The sequence below is a fragment of the Epinephelus lanceolatus genome, chromosome 12 (assembly GCF_041903045.1).
Source record: "Epinephelus lanceolatus isolate andai-2023 chromosome 12, ASM4190304v1, whole genome shotgun sequence".
NCBI lineage: Eukaryota > Metazoa > Chordata > Actinopteri > Perciformes > Serranidae > Epinephelus > Epinephelus lanceolatus.
Window position 1 is genome coordinate 9,365,682 of NC_135745.1, and position 27,520 is coordinate 9,393,201.

Here is a 27,520-nt window from a genome sequence, read left to right on the forward strand (position 1 = left end):
TGTGCGTATGATTCATGGGTACAATTCGTTCTAAAATTGGTTCAGTATTGAGCCGTGAAACGAGCTAAAATGGTAACGGGGGCAAATGCGTTGGATGTCTTCTCTTCTTCGGCTGGCAGTAGTCATCTTGGGAGAAGTGAGCACTGCAGACCCGATGGTCTGCAAGGCACAGTGTCTGGACAGGAGTGTTGGCATCCATTTGTAGCACAACTAGCCACAACTTCAGCATCTCGCCGTCCGACAAAGGCAGCCTGTGAAAGCTGTACGGGGTGTTGCGCGACATCCTGTTCTTGCAATTCGGATAAGCACAAACACAAACAATTGTTTTCAATCGATGCAGTAAAACTCTTAACTGTACTCCGGGACAACCAGCGCCACTCTGAGCGGCGCTCTGCATGGCTCCTCTGTTTTCTTCCGGCAACAAACAAAGCTCTCGCGAGATGACGTCACAGCCCAGAGCAAGTGAAGGGTAAGGGAAACGCTTAGTATGCTATTTACAGAGATAACACTGGCGATCTGAACCGGTCAGTGGCGAAAAAAAGCACTTTTAATGCGCAAACTTATACGGGACGCATTTGCCCCCGTTACCATTTTAGCTCATTTCGCGGCTCCCGGCTGCATCTGCCTCCCTCAATACTGAAACAATTTTAAAACAAGTTGTACCCATGAATCATACGCACACATACACATGGGGAAATAGAGCCCAGGTTGAAAAATACCAAAGTTATCCTTTAATGATTTACAGATTTGTTTTTGGTGGTCAAAGGTCAAGGTCACTGTGACCTCGTCTGTCTCTTTCTTGTAAACATGATATCTTAAGAACACCTCGAAGGATTTTTTTTTCCCAGTTTTGCACAAACATCCACTTGGACTCAACAATGAACTTTTTTCAGATATTGATAGTCAAAGGTCACTGTGGCCTTGCATCCATCTCATTCTCGTGAACATGATATCTCTAGAACACCTTGAGAGAATTTCCTCAAATTTGACACAAACATCCACTTGGACTCAAGAATGAATCAATTCGAATTTGGTTGTTGAAGGTCAAAAGTCAAGGTCATGGTGACCACACCAAACATGTTTTTGACCATAACTAAAGAGTTCATGCGCTAATTTTGACAAAATTTCACACAAATGTCAAATAAGATAATAAGAGAATGAAGTAATGCCATATTTTATCCAAAAGGTCAAAGGTCAGCTTCATTGTGACATCATCATGTTCTGCGAAAACACTTTTCTGGCCATTATTCAACGTTATATATCTCAGGAACAGAGGGGGAGACATTTGGTCAGATACAGACTTGGTAACACTAATCTTGGGTGTCCACCTTGAAACTATGCTGATTGTATAGATCTTTTGTTCTGCCGGGAGGAAGATGTGTGTGAAGCATTCATGTTTCACAGACATGGATGTAAACTGTAACTGCAACTTGACAGGTTAGCAGAGGCTGTATCCCCATCTCTTGGTACCCCAAGGAAAGAAAGAAAGAAAGAAAGAAAGAAAGAAAGAAAGAAAGATCAACAATTAAACAGGTTGACAAACACTAAGTGATCATTCTGGATAATATTTAGCTATTACTAAAGCATGGTTTTAACACGGCTGTCCAAAGAAAGGGAATGTGAATATGCATAAATAGATGTTTGTTTATTAGCAGCACACCAGCATGAGTGCTAATCTTTCCGTGGTATTATTGTTCAGATCTACAATTAAATCTTCTTCGTCTGCTTCCTCTTATCTCTAGAACTCAGTGGGATCGGGCTTCCCTATCCCACCTGCTCTATATCCAGGAGTGGGCCAGATACGACCCCCACCCTTAGGAGCCATGAACCCTGTTTTCAGCCAGCAAGGTCAGTCTTCTCTCCTTACATTTTACATGAATAATTTGTATTAGATGGAGCAGCTGTCATCAGCAAGGTTACTTTCAGCATGATTCCTCATCTACAGTTCCTTGTCAGTTGTTTATGGCATTACCTAGAGGTCAGAACCGTTTAACACAGCTTTTACAAATACACATTTTTGCGAGATTATGGAAATTCTTGTTTCAATTTGTCTTGTTATTTGTTCCTTTATTTGTCTGTTCCCTGTAATTGGAATATTTTGTCATGTGAGACTTTGTTGAGGTAAAGAGCCATACAGATAAATGAATTTGAACCTTTATGTGCCGTCATCTCATGAGTGTGCTCTTTTTCTTCAGGTGGTTTGCTGTTGCCTCCGCAGGGTTACGGCCCTACACCTATGTGGGGAATGCCGCTGCCTCCTCACCACCACCAAAACCAGCCATTCTACGCAGCAGCAGGAACCTTCCCTGGTGCTGCCCGCCCCCAGCCTGCAACGACACTGCCCATCGGCTCACACAACCAGTTTATCCCGTTACAGGTAGACTTATCACATATGAACAACTTTAATATTTGTAGAAATAATTAGCTGTATTTCTATTTTGTGTGCCACATTTTTTTTTTATAATGCTGTAGTCATAGTGACCCATGATTTCTGTTTGTCCTCTAACCTTAACAGGTGACTAAGAAGCGAGCCTCAGCCAACAAGAAGAACCAGGAAGCTCGAGAGTTTTACAGCGCTGCCCACGTTGTGAGCAGAAACCAATCACTGAAGGCCCAGAACCAACCCTTTGGCCAATCACTTGCTCAGAGTGAGGGCGGCAAAGTCGACCAGCCGCACCAATACACCACCAACAGTAACCCCTCCCCGTCCAGTCCTGGCCTAGGAGAAGCCGTTTCCACGACGTCAGCAGCCCTGCGCACGCCCCCTCGACAAAACGTCCCAGTGACAGGCCACACCCCCGGCTCCTCCTCCAAGAGGAAGCAAAGAAAGCTGGCTGTCAACTTCGAGGCGGCTAAAGTCTCTGAGTAATGAGCTTGTGTGTGTCTGTGTGTGTGAGAAGAGAGAGAGAGAGAGAGAGAGAGAGAGTGTGTTTAGTGTTTTTAAGCTGCTGTTTTAAAGCCTGACTCAGCATCTCTGATCAAAACCTCATTGATGTGAAAGTTTCTTATTTTTACGTCATATGTTGCAAATTCTAGCAAACTCGATTATTCCCACATTAACATAAATCACAATGAGACAAAAATATACAACAGAAATCCATCGTCCCTTCACGTCTTCTCTTGAAATCAGTTATGCCAGTGTAACCTGGTTATTGTAGTTCCGCATTCCCTTCTTAAGCTTGTTTTTGGCCAGTTAGCTGTACAGTGTGCTTAATGGTTCAGAAAGGAAGGTGCATTCTGGGATGCAGCCAAAGTTCAATTTTTTTCCCCTCTTTGGGTCTAAAAGAGATAAATTTAGTGGGCAGATTCCTCTTCTTAGCAGAATTGATTAGCGTCTTATTTATTTGAATCAGAATATTAGTGCTTTATGAAGTCCTTAATTGAGAACTTTGGCTTATTTAAGATCTCATTTTATTTTTGTAACTCTGCTATTAAATCTGTCGGCTGTGTTAACATAGCACACACCAAATAATTCCTGAGGTCTCGGAATCTGTCAGCAGTGCCGGCCTGAGCTAAAAAATACAGCCCAACTTGCTCAAAATAATGAGTTAGTGGTCATTATTTTGAGGAAGTTCACAATACTAATTATCAAGTCATTATTTCTAAAAAAAGTAAGTCATTATTTTGGTCATTTATTTGAGCAACTAGGTCTTTATTTTTAGAGAGTTTATCATGATACCTTAGAGAATTGTTTTTCATCAAATTGGTGGAAATGGGCCGCCATATTGATTGATGTAGACAGAATAATCTTCTGACTAAAAATTTTTCTTATGAAAAAAAAATTCACATGTTTGTTTATTGAGCTTGGTCCGATTGTATAAAAGTTCTAGTGAAGTGAAACACTGCCTTAAAAATGCATCGTATTCATTAAATATGTATTTTAGATAAACATCCAAGTGGCAAAAAAAAGACATAGTCAAACCTTAACTTAAGTGCAAAAACATGATCATTCATACACTACTTTGTTCTGTAAGTGTTAGTCTGAGCATCGATACAGCCCGTAGAATTAGAAACCATTGTATGTCTTCCAGCCTCTTACAGTGTCAGTCTTAGCACCATCCCTCTACCCCTCCTCACAGTGTCACTTTGGTTCATTTACAGCTGAGAAGCAGGAGAGTTTTTACTGAGTTGAGGTGCTGCTATTGCCTTAGTTTTAGTGTTGGACCCCACAGCAGGCTCCACGGCAGCGCAGACTGAGAACACATAGTGCAGATATGTCGAGATTTATCACGCTCCTGGTCACACAGTGCAGATAGTCCTCTTCAATCAATGAATCTTGGTTCTCAGGGACACGTACACTTCATACTCTAGCTTCAGATTTGCACTGCAGTAACAACACCTTCCTGCTTCTCCCTCTGAATACTCACAGACATACTAAGTTATTTACGTGTCTTTAGAAAGTTAGTTTGAGGGCACATGATGCTGCGTATTTGTATCAAAATACATCCATGTTGTCAGGTTTGGATCAGTGGTGTTGGTCAGGCCAACATAGATTATCTGTTTTAATGTTTGCCCTTGTTTTGTGATCGTTTCCCATCAAGTTTGACAGCCTTTTTATTTCCGTCAGTCTTTTTACGCCTTGCTGCATTTTTGTACCTTTTTTATGGTTTGATAACGACTCGGCCAAAGTAAAAAGTTGAATGCGCACTGTCGTTCCACAGTGCAGAATTATGATATGAGAAACTATTGGATTATTAAATACACACCATATGATGATATTGCCACTGCAGAGCTGTTGTACACCAGCATATAACCCAGATTAAAATTCCAACAAGTGTTAAAATTGCCAGAGGCATTTTTTAATTTGTCGGTTATTTTTTTATAAACTGGACCTTTGGAGGAAGTTGTTTTATTGGTGCAAAATACAAACTGACTCAGATTTGTTGAGTTCTATTGGACCCACAGGGACCTTTACACTGCCAGATTCCAAAAGCAACCTAATACAAAGTCAATCAGCTTTTTAAATTGGATAGCGGCAGTTTGTGGCTGATTTTACACAGGTGCAAAAAAACATTTATTTTTAAACTGCTAAGATGAGACATTTTTCATGTACTAATTATGTACTTCTGACATTTTATTTGAAATACAAACCAACATTAAAGATTTTAATGGATTGTGTGAAGATTTCTGACCGATGTTAAAATAGTTTGTATTTGTCAAAAGTTTTAATTTCACTGAGATATTTTTGTATAAATAGTTCTAAGTGAGGTGTGTGTTGTATGTTTGGAGAACCACACACCATTGATAATTGATGAGCTTTTGTTGCAACTTAATTGTCTTGATTAAGTGCAAAGAAAAAAGTAAGCATTGATATACTGAGATCAAACACAGTCCAATAAGGATAGGAAATAAAATTTTTGTATCTGTGTAAATGCAGCCAAAGAGCATTGTAACTGTTATGTAATGAGTACTGATATATTTAAAACATTATGTAACTGCTAAATTCAGCGTCACTAAGATGCTATTGGAACTTTCCTCCAGGTCTTGGTTGGCGGTTTATAAGACGTTTGGCTATTTTGAAATTCTGGGCTTTCTTGTAAACCTCTGTGCACATCTGGACTTATTTACACTAGCACAGACACACACACACACACACACACACACACACACACACACATAATCTCCCCATTTTAAAGATCTTTCTTTTCAAGCTATGGATTTTATGTATACCCTTTTTATAGACGGTCTTGGGGTCTTTTCTAAGCTTTCTGAATAATTATCATTTCAGTAATGTTTATGGGAGAGCTACATCGATAGAAGCAGCTGTAACGACTCATAAAGTGTCTTTACTTTGTCCTTGTCTTGAGGCACGCAGGTGTACAGTATGCTTGTGGTGTGATTGTTGTTTTATTGCTGATATCCTTACGCCGACCCCGAGACTCTAGTCTGTAAGGCTCTGGTGCAATAAGGGGACGTTTTAAAACATTTTGAAAATCGAAGCACACCTGTTGCATAATATGTTTTTTTTTTTTTGTTTTTTTTTTTTGTTTGGAAATAAAACGAAGTAGAGTATTCTCAGTATGAAGAGATAATGACTTGCTTTTTTGATTCAGGAATGTGCTGTACATATCGATTTAATAAAGTAAATCTTTTGTTACAACGTGGCTGCCTCTTTTTGGTGTCAAACTGTGCTCACTGCCAGATCTTTTTTTTCTGATAATTAAACAAATACATTAACAAACAATTTAAGTATTTTTGGATATTTCCCCTTTATTTAATACTATGCATGAGAACAACCATAGACACATTACAGCAAAGGCAAAGCCCTTGCATTTGCAGTATCACAAACTGGACGTTCATCATTCCCATGAATGTACGAAGAGAACTGGATACAGTGGTGGAGGCGATGCCCCGTTCATTCCTAGGAAAGTTGTTCAGTGGCGAAAGTGCCAAAAAGTTTATTCATTGCGGATAATATGATTTAATCATGTGGCTCTTCCAGACTTTGGAAATGTAATCAGACCAAGCGGAACAAATACAATTGGTGAAATGAGTCATTTTGTGGGGTTGTGACACTCGAAAGAACGTATCCACTGCTTAACAGACGTCTCTTTCACAATGTAAGTCTATGGGAAAAATGTTTTGAAGCCCCGTGGCATCACATGATTGACCTGTTAGTTGAAGTTATACAATTTTTTTTCTCTATGCCCAATTACTTTCAAAGCTTGGTGTTCTTCCTAAGGACCTGGACATTCCTGGGAAACCGCAAGCGGCGCACAGTTAGGCCCAATCCCAATACCCCCCCTTTGGCCCTACCCCTAGCCCTTGGCCCTCGAAATGAAGCAACGAGGGGTAGTGGTTGAAATCTTTCCCTAGGAATTGAGACACCACTCACTATGTCTCCACGTCGGTTACATTCACGCATACTTAACTATTTTAAACAGGAAGCCGCGAGCCATCTACATTTCCAACCGGCATCTACAACATAATGGTAACATTAGTTACTATTATGCTTGCTACCAGAGATATTGGATAAATCGAAATACCCCACTCAGCTCACTTCCTGATTCAGTGACGTCAACGGCACACCCCCGTAGGAGACTTGCGGCAGCTCTGAATGTATTGTCGTCAATGAGGAAAATGAACCTGATCACAATTTATGGTCAATTCTTTCGCCCTATAGTCACTAAAGTAAATATTGTGTTCATTTTCCACAAGCCACACATCTTACCAACATTCTGACACTAAAGCTGCATTTTTCATCCGCACAGATCAAGAGAAACTTAACTTTGTTTGAGCCCTGTCCGTCTCAGAAAACAAGTTCTCGCGAGATCTTGTGATCTTGACAAACAGGCGGTAAAATCAAGCGCAAAATCACAGTTAGCTTACAAACAGTTATTTACCACTAGTAATAAATAAAAAATGCCTAAGCTTTGTGCAGCAATAGGCTGGGACTTCTGCTTGCTAGCTAGCTAGCTAGCTAGCTAACAAGCTAACATTACGAGGCAGCATAAATATACTAGCTGGCGTGTTACTGTAATGTGAAAAATCCGACAATTTTGCAGAGCAGGACAGATGACAGACGCCAGATAGTGCGAGCTAGCTAGCTAGCTAACAAGCAACCTGACGACAGTAACGTTAGCTAGCTGGCTAGCTTTCTGTCAACTCCAATCTAGACATCGTGAATAGCAATAAAAAATTGTTATACCGTACTCTACACAAATAGTTATTTGAAAACATTTTTACAAAAGTTCCATGTTTACTTGCGAAATTACACGTACATGTATGAACTTTTTTCCCTGTCTCTTGCTGGTGGTAGCCATGGCAACGCCTACCCCTCGCTGGCAAGTCAGCATCTGAAATCCCTCGCTCCAAAGGGCTAGTTTCATACCCACTACTCCTCGTTATGCCCCCTACCCCTATATGCATAAAGGAATTGGGACACCCCTATCCCTCACGGGAACGGGCAAATGTAGGGGTAGGGCCAAACATAGACATATATGGGGCCAAAGGCTAGGGCTAAGGGGGGGTATTGGGATGGGCCCTTCCTGACGTGTATTCCATCACCCAGCAGTGGTTGGTCTGCCAGAGAGGGTAGGCGGAGCTAAAGTAAGAGACTTGCTCTTCAACTTGTTACCATAGACTGTGTAAAAAAAATTTAAAAAAAAGGGACGTAGCCTTAGGGTCTGAAGAGTAAAGCCAACATATGAAAGAGCCTTAAAACTGCATTCTCTGTAATGGCCAGCTGGGAGCGATGCCACTCGTTGCAAAAAGATGTCCAATTGTGTATAAGTCATTGAGAAAATGAGCCTACTTCTTACTTGATTTAATACCTCAGTAAATTTTATTCATTTGAATCTAACAGATGGAATTAAAAAGAGTGGAAATAAATGTGGCCTTATGAATGTCCTCTGATATAAATAACAGCAGTCCTTTGAAAAATGTCCTTTAATAAATATAAACCTATTGATTTATTTAGTGCATTCTATTGATTCATTCATATATTTACATTTATTTATATATTTATTCCCTCATTTATTTATTTCAAAGTTATTTCATAGCCATATGTAGTTTTTTCATATTGACTTCAGTGGCATTCAGTAAAGGACAATAAACAAGTCACCACATTAAAAAAAACCAACATAAGACATATTTATTCAGTGAGCACCAGTCAGTCAGTATAAACGTTCTCTTTCCTCAGAAGCTCAAGTTTTGTTTGAACAGTAATCAGAATCAGACATCAGGAAAACTACCACTGCGTTCACAATCTAAACATCAGACACTTTGACCTCTACAGGCAGAACACTGGAACTACATCTTGATCAGGGCTTGGTGAGAGAAAATCTTAAGTCATTTAGTGTGCGTCATACAAAACCTACCTCTACAGAGTAAAAAACAAAAACATTTGGACAATAACAACACACATATATATACACATGTTCCAACTTCATCAAAATCTGAAAGTGAACTCGCTAGATTTTCACACTATGTCCTGCTACTGTATAAATTAATGAAAATCACACATTGATTTCAACTCTAATGCTAACGCTAAAGCACTGATGTTAATGTAGATGCAAGGTCAGATCACTTTATTGCAGGCAGCAGGACTAACGGTCAGCAGAAAACAGGAGGGAAATAGTCCTGATAAAGACAATTAAGCTTTAATATTGGAATATGGGATGCCAATTGGTGATGCATTAATCTGATAAATAAAAGATGTAAACAAAGCCGGTGAGTCAACAGGCTTTCAGCACGGGATGCCACACTGTGATTACAAATGAAGCTTTCAGTGTTATCTGTATCTCCTACATTTGTAGCCTGAGCAAGCTAAGTGTCCCGGTAAACATGCCTCAGTTCATTCGTTTATTTTTTATATCTTGCACGACTGCAGTATTATATATTTGTTGAATATCTGTAGCTTCAACATTAGAGAGAAGCTCCTAGTGGTAAAATGTTTTTGGTCAACTCCAGCCAGTTTTTTTGGCTTTTCAGTGGCCCTAAAAAAAGAATGGAGTAAGTGATGCGCTGTGATTGGTTGACTTTGTGGAGGAATGAGGAAGTTATTTACATACAGTGTATTTACAGCTACAATGTGGCAGTAAGACATGGACACTGATGTCTGGCATTAAGAGGAACAATCAAATATAAAGTCTGACCAAAGGAATATCTCATTACATGTGTACAGTATGTTTTTCAAATGGTTCACATTGTGCTCACACTTAAAGGTAAATCTGGTGTTATTCTGTCTTTCCTGTTATTAACAAAACCCATTTAAAAAACAAAACCAAATTGATCTTACTAACAAGTGTTGTGTGTGTAAGCCTGATATATCTTATCGCTCTGCCATAGAGCTCCATTGTTCCTTAAAATCTAATAAAAAAATCATTCTGCTGCTGAAAATACTACAGTAAGGCAAATGTGTAACAATCCGCCCCTGAAAATAGTCCCCAACAAATGCTCTGTTTCCTGCTGTTTGAGCAATGTTTGCAAAAACCTACAGTGCCCAACTGTTTTAGAAAATTTCATACTATTTCATACTATATATTTGTAAAGTATATATATATATATATTTGTGACCTGTTTTTAAAGATTGTATTAGTAACCAATCTAGGGGCTGGGTACCAAATACTAAAAGATGGACTAACACATTCTTAGTTTTAATAATTTTGTTGACAATAACAGTAATACAGAATGTTGTCCGCCTTATTAACTAGAAATCATCATCCTGAATGACTCACATCTGATTATTTTTTTTCATGTATAGCCTGAAAGTCTGTTCTACAGTTAAAACACAGCCTGTCTCTTCACTACAACTATTGTAGCTTTGATACACAACATTTGGGTCTAAACTACAACACTGTCATGTTCAGAAATGAGGTTGAAATTTGTAAAAGGATGATGTTTACCCAAAACTCTGTTTCATAGAAGACAATAAAATCACAAGAATCCATAACAGTATTGGTAAAGACTACAATAAGCTGTTTCCCTGCAGAGGAAATTGAACATGGATCCATACTAATGATTTTGCAAGTTTTAACCTAGTTACTACAAATCATAAATTGCCCTCTATATTTTACAACACAGCGAACTGTTTTTATGAAAATAATTTGGCAGAATTGTTTCAGGTGTTGAATCCATCACAGTAAACACTGAGTCTACATTACTTTTGTCAGAATATGTTATTGTTGTGAGGTAATGCTATTAAAGTCAATGCACTTGTAAAACCAATCTACACTGTGCAACAGTAACATGCTGAAAAAACATAATGCAGACTTGATACTGTAGGGAAATGGATGGAAACCAATGGCTGCATGGAACTGAAGGGAAAAATAAAACTATGACATACATTTGAATTTTTCAGCAATAAGGTAAAGTACAATTGATTTGTTTGTAAAGTTATTCAGTTCTACTCAGATCAGCTGGTGTCATTTTTCACTTCAACAAACCATACTGTAAATGTCCTGTGTAATGATGCTGCTCTGTTACATGTCCATTATGAATATAAATAATTCAAATCTAGACTGGGACGGATGCGTGGCAACATTATGAAGTGTTGGGTTACACACTGGAGCTAAAGATTAAACTATACAAAGTGAAAGAAACTCAAATGTGTGTTGCATGTGTTCATTTTTCTGAGTGGGCACACCTGCTTCTGCAGGTGCATGTTAACGTGTGTATTTTATCAGCATGTCTGAACAAAAGTGCCCTTTGTCTGTATACTTGAATGTAATTTCTACGCAGTGATATATCATCATGATGTGTGTATGTGCCCGCATGTGTTCAAATTCAAATTTTTCGTGCAGTGTGTCACATTTTCTACTCTGCACTTTCAGCATGCCTGCACGTGTGTGTTTATGTGAGAGTGCGTGTGTGTTCCTTTGTCTCCTCAGGTCCTCTTTTGATGTGTGTTCCCCACATATGTGTTCTCTATACACAGCACTATGTAGTGGTTGGAGCAGGAGCGGGTGTGTTGTCCTAACAGACGTCCTGTCTGCAGCAGTGCAGCCTGGCCCGTCACCGCCATGTCAGCCGTCCTCCATGCCTCGCAGTAGTTGGTGGTCAGACGGATTCCCACTGTACTGGAGCCGTGCCATACCAGTTTCTCTGGCCTGGGGGAAGAGGGAGAGAGACTCAGTGAGTGGAGTCTGCCACTGTGCTCAGTCAGTGAAGAGTGGGAAAGAGAGGCTGAGAGTGATGAAGTTGCTTTGTGCTTCCCCAGTGGTTTACAGGTGGTAAATTTAAAATATATAACCACAAGATCTGAGGATATTTTCACATCATCTATTACTGACTGTTAGCATGTCAGGTTAATGCAACACGATGTCTACACTCTCTGTTTCCTTCTCCTTCTCTCTGGGGCATTGTGTTCCTACTACAACACATGACACACACTGGCAGGTGATTGGTACAGTCAAGAGAATGAGAGAGAGAGAGAGAGAGAATTTTCTTACAAAATTAATTCCAGTTTAATCAATACTATAAATTACTAATGTAAATAAAGGTTAGAAAAAATTGATTTATTGTAATTGCTAATAAAAAACTGAACAAACCCCAACCCAACCTGAGTCTGTTGGGACCTGTGAGCAACAGATTGAGCAGCAGAACTCTGGTAAGTGTTTAAATCTGACAGTTATTAGACCTGTGATTGTGGGACATAATCTCAATACACTTTACACCCCAATATTCACAAATTATCTCCCCAAAATAATGTATAAAATCAGACCATCTTTCATGCTCCCACATCGTGCATAAAATGCCCTGCTGTGATAGATACTTGTTTTACCTTGTCTGTCACCAATGCATGCCGTGTTTGTGTTAATGTGTTTATAACACCTACACAGTCTTGCTGCCATCTGTTATTTGTACATTTTTTTTGGGGGGGGGGCAATCTCTGGCTCCTCATTTCCTCTCCACTTTCTGCTGGATCCTGTCTTACAAAGGCAAATGCCCCCAAAATACTTAACTAACTACTGGCAATATCACAACTGTCCGTTTCAGTGACAGCTGCTGTCCATGTGGACATGAGATCTATGGTCTGTCTGTAAAACAAGCTGTCTTTTGTTGAGTTATTTCCAGATCGATTGTGCCTTATGAAATCATTGATTTGAATGATTGCTTCTAGTTTCTCTTCTCACAAATACTTTCCCTTACTTGTTCACACAGGCGCACACACACACATTCACTCACCATGCTGAGTCAGTCATCACGTTGCGTCCATCAAAGGAGTAGATGGGTGTGGATGGGTTAAATGTGCCTCCATTTCCAGAGAAGATGGACATCCAACTATTGAACAACACTTCACCCTAAGAGGAGATGAGAAAAGAGATGGATATGTCATCAGTAAACATATCAACTCTGATGACTGCTGAGTGTATCTTTAAACCTGTAGGAACACACTGGGTGACATGTCATAACTCCAAGTTATGAAAGATGTATGAAAGGTCAGAAATACTGTGTAAGAATTGTGACTGAGAAATACAGTGAAACACATAATCAACATGCTTCCATTTTTATTAAGATTAATCTGTATTTTCTTTAAATGAAATTTAAAATGTTAATATAAACGTCTCCTTACCCTGAGGTTAACCACGGGCATGTCTGTGCGGTCCGCCTTCCTCACGATGGTTGCCAGGTCCTGGAGGTGTGAGGACAGGAAGGCCCTGTAGGTGGCTGTTAGCCCCATAGAGCGAGCCTGCTGATAGCACTGGAAGTCTGCCCCGCGGATGCCACGCATGTCCCCTTTCAGCGGGGCGTTCAGTGCTACCAGATGGAGCTGGGAAAGAGAAAAATGCAGAGATTAGGAGAAAATATACTTGGTTCCAAATCTGACACGTAACTCATCACAGATCAGTCAGCTGTGCCAGAGTTAGGCTGGTGTTGAGCCAGGTGACTTTGACTACCTGGGTCTTACATGTGTATGCATGTATGTATATTGCGAAAATTAGACCTATCCTGACCCGAAAAGATGCAGAAAAATTGGTCCACGCTTTTGTTACCTCAAGGCTGGATTACTGTAACTCTCTATTATCAGGTAGCTCTAGTAAGTCCTTAAAAACTCTCCAGCTAATTTAGAATGCAGCAGCACGTGTACTAACAGGAACTAAGAAACGAGATCATATTTCTCCTGTTTTAGCTTCTCTGCACTGGCTCCCTGTAAAATCCAGAATTGAATTTAAAATCCTACTATTAACTTATAAAGCTCTAAATGGTCAAGCTCCGTCATATCTTAGAGAGCTCATAGTGCCATATTATCCCACCAGAACACTGCGCTCTGAGAACGCAGGGTTACTCGTGGTCCCTAAAGTCTCCAAAAGTAGATCAGGAGCCAGAGCCTTCAGCTATCAGGCTCCTCTCCTGTGGAATCATCTTCCTGTTACGGTCCGGGAGGCAGACACCGTCTCCACATTTAAGACTAGACTTAAGACTTTCCTCTTTGATAAAGCTTATAGTTAGGGCTGGCTCAGGCTTGCCCTGTACCAGCCCCTAGTTAGGCTGACTTAGGCCTAGTCTGCCGGAGGACCCCCCTATAATACACCGGGCACCTTCTCTCCTTCTCTCTCCTTCTCTCTCTCTCTCTCTATCTCTCTCTCTCGTATCCTATTACTGCATCTTGCTAACTCGGCCATTCTGGATGTCACTAACTCGGCTTCTTCTCCGGAGCCTTTGTGCTCCACTGTCTCTCAGATTAACTCATATCGCAGTGGTGCCTGGACAGCGTGACGTGTGCGGTCGTGCTGCTGCTGTGGTCCTGCCAGATGCCTCCTGCTGCTGCTGCTGCCATCATTAGTCATTAGTCATACTTCTACTGTTATTATACACATATGACTATTGTCACACAAGTATACTGTCAGATATTAATACATACTTTCAACATATTGTACCACAGTAGCCAGAACTATAACTATAATATTATTACTTTCAATAATGTTGTTGTAAGCTATACTGTCATTACCTGCATCTCTCTCTCTCTCTCTCTCTCTCTCTCTCTCTCTCTGTCTCTCTTTCTGTCTCATTGTGTCATACGGATTACTGTTAATTTATCATGTTGATCTGTTCTGTACGACATCTATTGCACGTCTGTCCGTCCTGGAAGAGGGATCCCTCCTCAGTTGCTCTTCCTGAGGTTTCTACTGTTTTTTTTTCCCCGTTAAAGGTTTTTTTTGGGGAGTTTTTCCTTATCCGCTGTGAGGGTCTTAAGGACAGAGGGATGCCGTATGCTGTAAAGCCCTGTGAGGCAAATTGTGATTTGTGATATTGGGCTTTATAAGTAAAATTGATTGAAATTGATTGATTGATGTATGTATATGTCAGTAGGTGTGTGCAAGTGCATACATGTGTTTGTTACACTCACCCCAGGTACAGCATTGAACGTCTGTGGTAGGACATTATAGCTGGGCTGATATCCTCTACTGCCCTCTTGCAGCTCCTTTTTAACAAGAACATAAATTAGTATGTTTATTAAGGTTTTTAATATGTTTAAAGATGTTTCCAGAGAATCTTCAAAAGTCCCTCCAGGATTTTGCGGGCATTGTTGTGGCCTAAAATATGTGATTTTACAGCAGCTTTTTTTTTTTTTTTCTTTAAATGCAATGCGTATTGCAATGTTTTTAGATGTTTTTTTTGCAATTAAGTTGCAAAAATTTGTTCCTGTTTTTTTTGTGTTATTTCCTTAAAACTGAAAGCAATTTGTTCCGGTAAGAATAAAACTGCCCTATACTGAGTTGATGATTTATTCTACATTAAAGTGCCACTCACCATGCATATGTAATCTAACTCACCAATTCTTTCAGCAAGTGCAATAGATCTGAATGCAACAGCTCTTGTCATGGTGATTTGTCTGGTCTGTTTTCAAAGTGTTAATCAATGTTGTTTGTGTTTCACCAATTTGCATCAGTCATTGCGATTGCAACATTACAACATCCTGGAGGGGCTGCAAAGATGTATGTACTACTATGAACAGTTTTATGTCACGACTGGATCTGCTTTTTATCAGATTTGGTACAGTTCCCCGCTGTGGATCTTCTTTGTGTGTGTGTGTGTGTGTGTGTGTGTGTGTGTTTGTGTGTGTGTGTGTGTGTGTATGTGTGTGTGTGTATGCGTATGTATGAACCTGGCTGTGGATTCTGTGGGGTCTGCTCCATTCTCCAGGTCTGCTGAGGGACTGAGACGCAGCTGAGGCAGAAGGTCCGGAAAGAATCAACTCTCCGAGCTGAAAAAGGGACACACAGACTGAATCTACTTAAGAACCACGATCCCAAATCAAACCCACTTTTTAGAATAATGGGACTGAAGATGATGGCACAAATGTGACATGGAGACCATCTAAATTACTGTGCTGTATGGCAGATCAAACTTAAAATGTCTCTCATGATCAGGCTGCATTTTTGAAATATTTTCTTTGAAAGATATCTATCTTATATGCTTGTACGTTGATAATAAATGATGTATGATAAAGAAAAGGATTAGAAAGTCCAAGCATTGAACCAATCACACATGTCTGTAGACACAATACATACCTGGATCTTGCGCCAGCCATTGCGTGCTCTGATGTACAGCTCTCCTCCCTTCTCAGACACGTAGGCCAAGGTTCCCTCTGCTGCACGGTGAGTCTCTCTGCTCAGAGCGTGGCTCGTCTTGTAGGTAGACACCTGAATATACGTAACATCATAATATACTAACATTATTTACTAGTAATGGTAATTTTGTTAACTTTACAATTTCTAGGTGTCAATATTAAGGCAAAATTACGATGAGAGCTCCCACGACCCTGAATAGGATAAACAGTTACAGATGATGAATGAATGAATGATGAGTGCTTCAGAACATAATTATGTTAGTATATACTGTATATTTCTTGTAGTGTACAAGACAGCCCTAGATAACTGAACCACCAGCAGATCAGGAGTAAGATGCCTTGCTCAGTGGCAGGTATCTTACCGGGTTGGCATATCCTGGAGATCCTGGTGGGCCGGGAGGACCAGGAGGGCCGGGGATGTTGACATCTAATGATCATAAATACATTAACCGATACAAGACAACGACACCAGTCAGCCTCATGTGTAATGCATGAGATATATAACTTTTATGGATACAGGGTGAAGTCTACATCTCTCTCACCTTCACACACACACACATACCTGATCCATATGCAGGTGCAGTTCCTGGTGGTCCAGCAGGGCCAGGGGGCCCTCGGGGACCAGGTCGTCCGAACCCAGGGGCTCCAGGCTGGCCCGGAGAACCAACAGGTCCTGGGGGACCCACGATGGATTCACCCTTTGGACCCTACAGGACCATATAAACACACTCATTTCTCTGCTAATTCCTCACTTCATTTTTAAAGTGATATTTCGTTGAGATGACTGTCTTCACTTATGTAAAGCTCATGTCATCTGATACATTGTCTACACTGGCTGATCATTTCAATACCTGAATAATTACTAAGTTACTAAAATAGAATTATTTTTAGAACTTACCACAAGTCCTGACCTCCCAGGCAGTCCTGGAGGACCAGGCAGACCTTCGTCACCCTTTTCTCCCTTCTGACCTGGGTATCCCTGATCACCTCTAGCACCCTAAGGGATCCACAAACATAGTGAAGATCAATAACTGTCAAGTGTGTACACTCCAAGATTGTATCTTGCTCACATTCGGATAATCCGCTCAACCAGACCACATGCCGACTTGCAAAAATAGCGGCATGCATTATCTTTTTTTTGTGACCATTTGGAGGCAGCAGACAGTTATGATATGTAAGCAACAGTGGCGTGTTTACACATCCAGCATACACACACCTACATATACAACAATAGCATTTGTTGGTACTCATGTCTGTGGCCACCTGATGCTTTAGGTACAATGTTAACTCTTGTTTGGTTCTGTTTTGTTTGCATGGTCTATATAAACCCCTGAGGGAAATATGTGGCTCCTCAGATGCAGCACTATGTTCACCAGCTTGTCCCTAACTGTGCCTGCTGTTTGCTACTGGGCAGGGAGTGTTTCATAGCTGAAAGAAGCTGCCTGCTGCTGGAAATGAACCAAAACAGTAAATATGAGAGCGATAAAACCAAAACAATGAGCTGAGAGATGCTAAAATGCTTCGTAGAGCTGAGGGCAACTGCAGAGACAAGTGATAATTCTCAGTGGGTTTGTGATATGTGAAGGGGTACATTAACAGTCATTTGATCTATTGGTAGTATAAAATATTAATCAGTGCACCTTTAACTAGGGGCGTAGCAATCCATCAGCTTTATCGATATAATGAGTCAATAACCAACAATCCAGTACTATCAATGCAAGGTGAAAATATCCTTACCTATCATCATGTGAAAAATTGTTTGTTTGTACCAGGTTGTAAACATGTCCCATAAAGTTATGCATTTTAACATGGGTGTTTATGGGGATTAAGTGGCTTCTGGAGCCAGCCTCAAGTGGTTGTTCAAAGAACTGCAGTTTTGGCACTTTTAATCCCTGGAAGTTGCAGCTTGTCCCTACCTTTACCATGATACGAATCCTAACTCCTGAATAATTTAAGGCTTGGACTGGACTGATGCTTGACCATTTGCCATTTCTTTCTGACCCTATTAGCATTAGATATATTGTGTATGATGAATCAGTACTCACCACAATTCCATCTGGAAATGCAGGTGCTGAGATGAAAAATAAAAAGGCATAAATGATACAAGTTCCGACAGACATTTACCATGAAAAAGTCAATGGCAAGAAATCAGATGTTTGATGTAAGGGTCTTACAAGGTGTGCCTGGCTCTCCAGGAAATCCCATATCTCCTTTTTCTCCTTTAGGTCCAACTACATCTCCCCCTGTCACTGACTCCTACACACACATACACACACACACACACACACACACACACACAAACCACAAGCACACACACATTGATTAACATTACATGCATGTTTGCAACAGCAGGCATGTGCACATGTACACATTGTACAGACTGCTGAACACATACATTGAATTCATTTTTAACATCTGTTAAGAATATTAAAAACTTGGGTTATAATAAAAAGAAGACACAGATGCAAATAGTTAAAACATGACTGTCAGCACTGCAAAAACACGTGTTAAATACACGGGATGCGTGCTTGAGACAGCAGCACGTACAACCCTGTCTTGGCTGCGGTAAGATACAAAAGGTTAGATAGCAGGGCCGAAACAGGTGTTAAACATGTTTTGACAAAACAGATCTGCATTAATCCAAACTGTTGCTATTTTTTCATGCTTTACAGTAAGGTATTGTCAATAACTCCGTGGACACCTCTGCCACACCACAACTTGACCACAGCTGCTTTGAATGAAACTAGGCGCCCTTACATCACATTTATAGCATCTTGCAAATATCTCAAAAGGAAAATGACATTTACAGAGTGTTAAAACAATGTTCCAATGGAAGCAATTTGCTGCATACAATCATAAGAAAAAGATCAAAGATAGCCCTCAGCTTCCTTGTCATCAGTGTTATGTTTCACAATACTCAAACTACTGCTGGGCAGTATATCAATAGTGATGTGAGACTAGGCATCGTCTTAGATTTTGGACATTGTAATATTGCAAGTTTTGTCCTGTTTTTTTCCTGGTTTAAAAGGCTGCATTACAGTAAAATTATGTAATTTTTTTAACTTACCAGACTGTTCTATTATTTGCCTTTACCCACTTAGTCAGTATATTCACATAGCTGTTGATCATTAAAAAAAAAAACTTCTCTAAATATCTGTAAAAGCACCAAAAGTCAACCCTACATTATCGTCGCAATATTGATATCAAGGTAGTTGTTCAAGAATACTGTGACATTTAATTCTCTCCATATCGCCCAGTGCTAATTCAAATGTGTATGTGTAAGACGGTAACAGAGGCACTGAAATAATCCCTGTGGTCAGTAATAAAGTATCAATACAAAATCATAACAATACAAAATGAATACATTTACTGAAAACTTTCTGACTACTCGCCCTGTTTACATAAGAAGTGAGACAGTGGTGGGAAGTGAGAGATTTAAAAATGTGTGGTTGCTCACAGATTCATGACAGTTGCTTTAGGAGTTTCAATAATTCACCAGGAATTAAGACATAATGAGATTTAAAGTGTAACTCGTGGGTCAAATGTATAAATCTGTAGTGTACTGCCATGATTCCCTTATATAGTCAGGGGAAAGTTTAGAGATTCGTTTTCATGCATTTATGAGGGAGCCCGTCACCACAGCTAGAACCCAAAGAGTGACATTTGAAGAAAAAGGAGCCAAATTCCAATCAGAATTCTTCCCTATCACGTTAAACCTTCATGGTAGATTTTAATAAAAGATCTCTGTTTCCAGAAATGAGCTGTTGGCACAATTTGAGAATTATAGTTAACTGCAGTTTATTGCAGTTTACGCATTTTTATAACTGCTGATTTATGATAACGGAGTTCTACTGAGTGAAACGTGACACCAAATTTAGCAGCAGACCTCAGCAATATCTGTAATATAAAGTAGTAGTAAACTAAATAACTTCATTTTAGATATGAATATGAAATAAGTACAGTAAATCAGTAACACATTCTCAGCCTAGACTAAACACATAATTAAGGGTATGCTGCTAAGTTCATTTTATAACGAGTAATTTTCTAATGTATGTTAAGAATGACGTCAAACAGGGAAAAAAAGAGATATAATGTACTGACGTTGAGCGACAGACCTGATGTTATAGGTTCATTCTCTTCCTAAAAATACCCCTCCACTCTTGAAACTCTTTCCGTTTTATTATTTCTTATGTCATTCCAAGCATGTGAAAATGTAGTTCATACGTTAAGAGTAGAGTGTGCAAGAAAATACAGGACAAAATCATGTCACTGGATTTTAAGGTGGATGATTACTTAAAAAAAAAAAAGATTTACCTTCAAAGTGATTTGGCACAAACTCTGATTAAGTTACACAGTAAAAGTATCCATAATATCAATAATATCTTCTACTTCCTGTCAGAGGTTTACCCAGCTTCCTCTTCCCTGACATGGAGGACAGTAAGGACAGATGAGGCAAGCAGGATTCAGACTCAGACCCCCTTTAACACCTGGCATTAACATTCATCATGGGTGATCAGATTGAATTTAACAAACACACTGTCTTGGTGTAAATGAATCCAAGATGCACCAAAGATGGGACAAGCCACATGACATTAACAGGTGACTTCTGCATCTTTATTTTATATCTGGCAGCTAGTTACAAATAATTCTGCATGTAAAAAATATAAAATACATGTTAAGATACAACATGCATACAAGAGGAATGTTAACGCCTGAAGAAATGGGACCAGACCCACAGACAACTAGTCTTTTTAAGGATCACTAGGACAGAAGCAGAACCAAGAGGGAGGAGAGGAGAATATAAAGGAAGGAGGTAAAAGATGGGGGAATGCTGTTTGTAGCCCAGACCAAAGAGCTGCCATGCTGCTACACCCACACACCAACAGAACCACCGGATGGTCCCATTTCAAATTGAAACAGACCAATCAGATGGTCCCACTCAGACTTACTCTTCCGTTTTTGCAGTGCGGTCTGGGGCGCACCGGAAACACTGTCTTTAAAATTCAAAGAAGAGCAGCGTAATCAGACTAAATGAGTCAGGTCAAACACTGTACTGTAGATGAGCTTTACACACATGAAGTAAGACAAAGAAAAAAATACTCCATTTATACAAACTGGCTTCAAATCATAGTGGTGCTCTACAAACTACTCATACTTCATCACAAGCCAATATGTGTTGTATTTTTATATGATTCATGAGATTACAGCATCTTTCAAATTATTTGAATGGCCTGTAGAAAAATTGGACAATCTCTGTGAAAAGAGTTAACGTCATAATTTTTCAAATTCTAATACACATCCACATGCAAATACGAGGTTCAGTGCTGTTAAATGGAAGTCAAATCTGTTACAATAATGCATATCATCAATAAAAAATAAGTTTCCTAGATTTCTACCATTCAAAAGCATTTTGGACTTGTTTTACGCTGTGAAACAAGCCTTTAAAATATTGCAATGTAAAGCGCTGGCTGTGTATCATCATCATCCTCATCATCCTCACAATCATCATCATCATCATCCTCACGATCATCATTATCATCATCATCATCCCAGTCCACAAACTGAAAATGGCAAATTTAATTTAAATAATTAAATATAAAGCCACAGATGGAAACTTACTCCTTTCAGCCCAGTAATTCTTCCTGGAAGTCCAGGTGGGCCTGGAGGACCTGGAGGTCCCTGTGAGAGAGTATTATGATATTAGTGTCACTGCACATCATCTCATTTATGTCAGCGCACAGTCAACGCACAGTTTCAAAGTCAGGAAAAAACTAACCTAAGGGACAATCCATAAACTTAATGTAAAGAAAAGGACCACCCCACCACCAACATCCAAAACAAGACTGAGGCATGCTATGAATGTATCTGTCTGATAGTCAAATTATTGATTAGAGTCACACAGGTCGTTTCCTTTTTCTCTTACCGGTAGGCCAACCGAATCTCCTCTGTCACCTTTCCTCCCAGGCGTACCTGATCGTCCCTACGGGAAGAGAAAGAATGAAACACATCAGTATTTGTAAAGGACAAAAAGGCATGAGGAGCTGCTCTCCTCCAGGTTTAAACAGTTCTGGGTGCTCTAGGGTGCTTTATTTAATGTTTCCACATGTAGATATGGATATCATATATTTTTTAATGGGATGAGTGTGTGGCCACAACCATTTTGTGCAATATATACTTTTATTACAAGCAAACATGTGCCGACCATTAAATTCATTTTTGTTTCTTGACAGATATGATGTGGCAGGTTCCCCACTGAAAAGTTATCTGTAATTAAATTAGTGAGTGAATACAAATAGATAAAAACAAATGAACAAACATGATTTCTCTTGGCACTAAACTAAACTATACATACAAACTCAAGGTACTCACTGGACGACCGGGGAAGCCATACTCTCCTTTTTGTCCAGGTGGTCCTACTGGGCCCTGAGATAAATACAGTGATGTACATAAAAATCCATCGTAGTTCCTCACTCAACAGTTTTCCGCAGTAGTTAATAATAAATAGATTTGTGTGCAGTTTGTCATGATTAACAAATATGAGTTTGTAGATATTCATGTTCTATTTAACATGAACTCACCATCCGTCCGGCAGGTCCAGGGAACCCACGGTCACCCTATGAAACAGCAAAGCAGTACAGCACAATGTGGCATGAGATCTACATTAATGGCAGTAATGGTAGTGTTTTCAAAAATAGCTTGTCTCTCTATCTGTGGGTTTGAATGAGTTGTTTCTGTAGAATAACTGACAGATTATTGCTATCTTCACAAAAGATTTGTGAAGATTTGGACCCAGATTTGGTCCCCGTTCAAGCCTCCAAAAGCTGAGCTTCATTGTATGTATATGGCTCAGGATGTTGAGCGAGTCCAATTTTTGTTGTTTCGATCCTTGAGGTAGACCTCAATGTTTTACTGTCCAAAACTGACAATCTGTGTTGTAGGGATTATGGTGGGGGATGTAGCATGAAAGGACCAGAATGTAAAACTGTGTTACTTTTAAGGTTTCAGAGGTTACACGATTAGATGCAGCATCGGACTATCATTGACCACTGCAGTAAGCATCAGTTACTGGGTAAGGTAAGATTGAGTCGGATGGGTAAGGGGTCATTTGTGTGGTACCTTGTTGCCTTTGGGCCCCATGGGGCCTTTTGGTGCTGATAAGAGGGATCCGTCAGCAGCAATAGTCACCCCTGGCTCTCCCTTCTCTCCCTGTTGGTGCAAAAAATCAGAAATTAAATGCAGAACATTTACACCACTGATTTTGTATACAAAAGTGAAATGACATTTGCCATCATCCACATTCTGTTTCTAGTTCTCACCTTCAACCCTAATGGCCCTTGGGGACCCTGAGGGCCAATGTCTCCCTTTGGTCCCCTGGGGCCCTGGGGACGAATGAAAGTGTAGTGAGGAGGTAGTTTGGAGGTTTAATGCAGATGATTACATTTTAAAAGGAGCTTTGTACAGTTATGAAAAAAACTGGGCCCCTGATTACCAGATGATTAAAAATTCTATTTACGTAGCCTAAAAGGGAAAACTCTGTGGCAATAACATACCTACCCCGTTAAGCCCAAAGACAGCAAAAGCAAAGTCGGAAAAAAAAGTTACATTGCTTTCAAATAACTTTTGCATCTTTGCTCATAAACTGCAGAACACTCATGCACACAGTTTATCAAATTTTCAATGAATTCAGTCAACAGGTGTTACAAATGCTCAGCATAAGGTAGTTTTGCAAAATGCTCTTACAGGAAATCCAGCTCTGCCAGGCAAGCCTTCAGGGCCCTGCAACATGCAGACAAAACACACATCCATGCATAAGCATGCATGCACAGGCATATATACAGATGCAGGCAAAAGTAATGGTGCTCATACACAGCGTCATCAAACACAAAAACAGCCAAAGCACTTCAAAAATGCATCAATGATGCTACAAGAAAGTAAAGGGCTTTATTGTAGTTCAAATATATGTATTATGTAACTGATTTAGCTCTCTGAACTGATGTCATATATGTGAGTAGTGCTTATCTATTTGTCCCCCTCATTCTGCCCTTATTGTTGTGTGTATGCATTCAAATATTTGCAGAGGGAGGCAGGTGACATCTTAAAAGACACAGCATTATTAGCTTAGTACTATGCACCATAGGCCCTGGTGGTCCTCTGATCTCTGTGAAGTTGAAGATCCCATCTGTAACATTGAGCAGCAGCTGTAGACAGAATATGCAATAAGTCAAAATGAGCACCAGTAGCATGTTTTACACATTTAGAAATTTGTAAAATTCACTAAATAGGGTGTTTGTGTGTCACCGTACATCTGACAAATTGAAGATAGGTCCAGGGGGTCCAGGAGGCCCAGGTGGTCCTGGGATACTGAGTCCATCAACACCTCGATCACCCTTTAGAAGACAAAAGAAAGAATAAGTAGTCCGTTATAAAAATATAAGTGTGAATAAAGGGTAGAATCAAAGGCAGAGGACAAAGCCGCAGCCAGGAATATGAACTTAATAATGCAACCAAGAAGTTGAAAGGAAAGTTTATGGAAACCTGCAATAACTGATTTTTTGGCCACTTGGAGCAGCAGATACAAGTTGACATTTCATTACCTTTTCAGTTGATCTGAAGAACTTGTAAGCAAACTGTCGCTTATTTACACATCCATCAGCAAAAGGGCAACATTATCATTAATCAGGAGGTGTGCACTAGCCACCCGATGAATGTAAGTCCAATATTACCCCTTTTAGCTCTGTTTTTGGTCTCTACCAATTCCTGAGGGAGAAATCTGGATCTTCAGCTGGTAAATGCTTCACTATATGTTCATCAGCTACTCTCAAACTGTGTCTGTCTGTTGTTTGGTGCTGAGCAGCACTATGGGGTTTTAGAGCTTTCCCACTGAAGAGAGCTGTCTGCTGTGGCTGAAAAACAACACAATGAGAGTGCACCAACACACTGAAGCATTGGGTCAGACAGCACAACCAGAACCTGAAACTCATTAAGCTCTGTGAAGTCGAGGGGAGCAGCAGATTAATGTGATAATTCTTTGTAGCTTTATTATCATGAGTGACCCCTTCCACTTTATCACATTGTTTTTACATTGTGATTTGGTACATTGCTATTTCAAGAATATATATTATAGCCTCTAGACCTCCAGCATCAAACAGTGTAAAGAAGACGGAACAAACAATATATGCTGCAGCAGACTCTATGAAGTATCACTTAATATCCACATTTTATGTTTTGTTCAGCAACCCTACCTTGGGTCCTGTGTCTCCTTTTTCCCCTTTGGCACCCTGTTTGTAAAGAGAAATAAAAGTTATTTACATGTTGCTAACCATTTTCTAGAAACCATATTTTGCCTTGGAGGGATCTGAAAATAGTTTTAAATAATTTTAATACATTATCCTTCTCAGACTGGAACAAGGATATTCTTTGTGAACAGGATCGACCATAGGCCCTACAACATCAACCTGTTCAAAGATGGCTTACGAAAACATTCATAAGCAAATGGATGTCAGTGATTTGCAGGGAGAGTTTCACATTTTAATATATTTGACTGATTAGCTCCCAATTTAGTTAGCAAGTTACATACTAGCTGCTACTAGCACTTTAGCCAATTTCTTTGCTACATTCAAGATGTTTTTGAGAGTTATTCCCACAGGACATTCTTGATTCTGATAACTAATGTGATGACTATAGGCTAGTGTGCTGCTACTGTGTGCTGTGTTGGGCAAGTTGCTTGGGAAATATAAGCAGTGGTGCCCCCAGAATGTTTTCATAAGGGTGGCCAGATGGGGCCATTGAAAATCTCGTGGTGGCATGCAAAAACCCAAACTAATAAGCCATAACTGAATTTAAGGGCATGTGCTTAAGCCTGATGCTGTTGAACTAAGCTAGTTGAAAACTATGTCAATGTGAAGAGTTAAGGAATCGCATTACTGATATACTTTGGCTTCCTTTTTTACAGTTAATTTGGCTAATTTGATGTCCATAGACTAATACCACTACAATACAGTAACATTTTGAGTTATATAAAAATCCTGTTTTAATGTGTTACATATCGTACATGTTATAAGTGATTCAGTACTCCTCAAATAGGCTGGTTGTCCTTCATTTAAAAAGACTAACAAACAACTTTCATTTGAAGGACTACATTGACTGAAAAAAAAAAAAAAAACGTTTACTGGGAACAAGCCTTCTCAGGTTTCAGGGAGACTTGTGGGTACCCATAGAACCCATTTTCATTTAGATATCCTCAGGTAAAAGTTCAAGGCACCCCTGCAAAAATGGCCGTGCCAGTTGTTCCCTCGCCAAAATGTAGTCTTACTTCGGAGCGTTATCTCGCCCGTTTCTTAACAAGCTACACCAACATGGTGGGTAGCAATGGATGCCTGAGGTTGTCTAGTTTCAGATTGCAGCATTTGGCAGTAATAGACCTCCAGTTGTAGCAATTGTATCAAAGGCGCCGTCCATGGGGATGCCAATGAATATGAGCTATTGAATCAAAAACATTACTATTATTATTCAATAGCAACAGTAAATATTCACCATTATTACTTATTTTTTTAGGCCCCTGCTGTGTCACTGTGGTTTGACCAGCAATAACACATTGAGGCTGCCTACCATCAACAGCTAATGCTAACTTTAGGCCCTGCTGTGACTGATTCACTGAAGTAACATAGTCCCATCCAGTTTCAAAGACTTTCCCAATGCAGTGTTGCCAACTTAGCGACTTTGTCGCTATATTTAGCGACTTTTCAGATCCCTCTAGCAACTCTTTTTCAAAAAAGCGACTAGCGACAAATCTAGCGACTTTTTCTGATGTTACTGAAGACTTCTGGAGACTCTTGTGAGAGCACGTATCATTCTTAGTCTTCTCAACGGGCAGCGGATGCTGCCGTGAGCTCCTCTCTCGCCCCAAAGCACTCACAGACAGCCCAGTCCTCCCTCCCAGCTACAGTCAGAGCAGGAGACGTTAACCCCTCCACGTCCAGACTGCAAGTGAATCGCGCATGCGCGGAACCACCGCTGGCTGATCTATCGCTCTGGTCCCGACCTGGTTTACAGTCAGGGCGGGATGTAAATGTAAAATTTTCTTTGTCTAATATAAATCACTGAAAAAAGGTTCATTTGTAGTTCTAAACATATTCAGTGTTTTTTTACTCAGTTTTTGTCTCTCCCACGATGTTATTCCTCTCTCCTACAGTATCCATTACAATTACGTGCATATGGACAATTATGCAAATTAGGCGATGACGTCATTTAGCGAGTTCTAGCGACTTTTAGGACAGCCAATAGCTACTTTTCTTACTGAGGAGTTGGCAACAGTGTCCCAATGCACACGTTAGCTAGCTAGCTAGTTAAAAAGATGTAGCTAACATGTAAATGAGGGTGGAGTTGTTCGTAGGTTTATTATTTTCCTCATTGGTGGAGGCTAGCTATTTACCTTTGCTTCTAGTTTTAAGCTAAGCTAACACTAAACACACCTTGTATATCTGAAGGCACAGAAATTAAACTGAT

General features: G+C 39.9%; 2 protein-coding genes across 7 annotated transcripts in view; one reads left to right on the forward strand and one right to left on the reverse strand.

Annotated features, from left to right (window-relative positions):
- Window positions 1-6,097, forward strand: part of xrn1 (5'-3' exoribonuclease 1) — a 30,869-nt gene extending 24,772 nt beyond the window's left edge. For both annotated transcript variants that reach the window (XM_033650826.2, XM_078172929.1), the window contains exons 39-41: window positions 1,743-1,848; window positions 2,196-2,377; window positions 2,516-6,097. In XM_033650826.2, the coding sequence (XP_033506717.1) occupies window positions 1,743-1,848; window positions 2,196-2,377; window positions 2,516-2,869 (642 nt within the window). In that variant the 3' untranslated portion in view covers window positions 2,870-6,097. The remainder of the gene's footprint in view (window positions 1-1,742; window positions 1,849-2,195; window positions 2,378-2,515) is intronic.
- Window positions 6,098-8,567: 2,470 nt separating this feature from the next.
- The window catches only part of col15a1b (collagen, type XV, alpha 1b), a 71,862-nt gene continuing 52,909 nt past the window's right edge, over window positions 8,568-27,520 (reverse strand). For 3 of the 5 annotated variants that reach the window (XM_078172933.1, XM_033651274.2, XM_033651273.2), the window contains 22 exons: window positions 25,258-25,293; window positions 24,319-24,402; window positions 24,148-24,213; window positions 23,756-23,791; window positions 23,332-23,394; window positions 23,132-23,221; window positions 22,594-22,629; window positions 22,385-22,438; window positions 21,939-21,995; window positions 21,635-21,694; window positions 20,965-21,009; window positions 18,190-18,271; window positions 18,061-18,086; window positions 16,914-17,012; window positions 16,578-16,722; window positions 16,378-16,442; window positions 15,957-16,088; window positions 15,551-15,649; window positions 14,792-14,866; window positions 13,016-13,213; window positions 12,628-12,743; window positions 8,568-11,549 (listed from right to left, as the gene is read on the reverse strand). In XM_078172933.1, coding sequence (XP_078029059.1) covers window positions 11,327-11,549; window positions 12,628-12,743; window positions 13,016-13,213; window positions 14,792-14,866; window positions 15,551-15,649; window positions 15,957-16,088; window positions 16,378-16,442; window positions 16,578-16,722; window positions 16,914-17,012; window positions 18,061-18,086; window positions 18,190-18,271; window positions 20,965-21,009; window positions 21,635-21,694; window positions 21,939-21,995; window positions 22,385-22,438; window positions 22,594-22,629; window positions 23,132-23,221; window positions 23,332-23,394; window positions 23,756-23,791; window positions 24,148-24,213; window positions 24,319-24,402; window positions 25,258-25,293 — 1,887 coding nt within the window. In that variant the 3' untranslated portion in view covers window positions 8,568-11,326. The remainder of the gene's footprint in view (window positions 11,550-12,627; window positions 12,744-13,015; window positions 13,214-14,791; window positions 14,867-15,550; window positions 15,650-15,956; window positions 16,089-16,377; window positions 16,443-16,577; window positions 16,723-16,913; window positions 17,013-18,060; window positions 18,087-18,189; window positions 18,272-20,964; window positions 21,010-21,634; window positions 21,695-21,938; window positions 21,996-22,384; window positions 22,439-22,593; window positions 22,630-23,131; window positions 23,222-23,331; window positions 23,395-23,755; window positions 23,792-24,147; window positions 24,214-24,318; window positions 24,403-25,257; window positions 25,294-27,520) is intronic. The other 2 variants (XM_078172931.1, XM_078172932.1) reach the window with 2 other exon arrangements.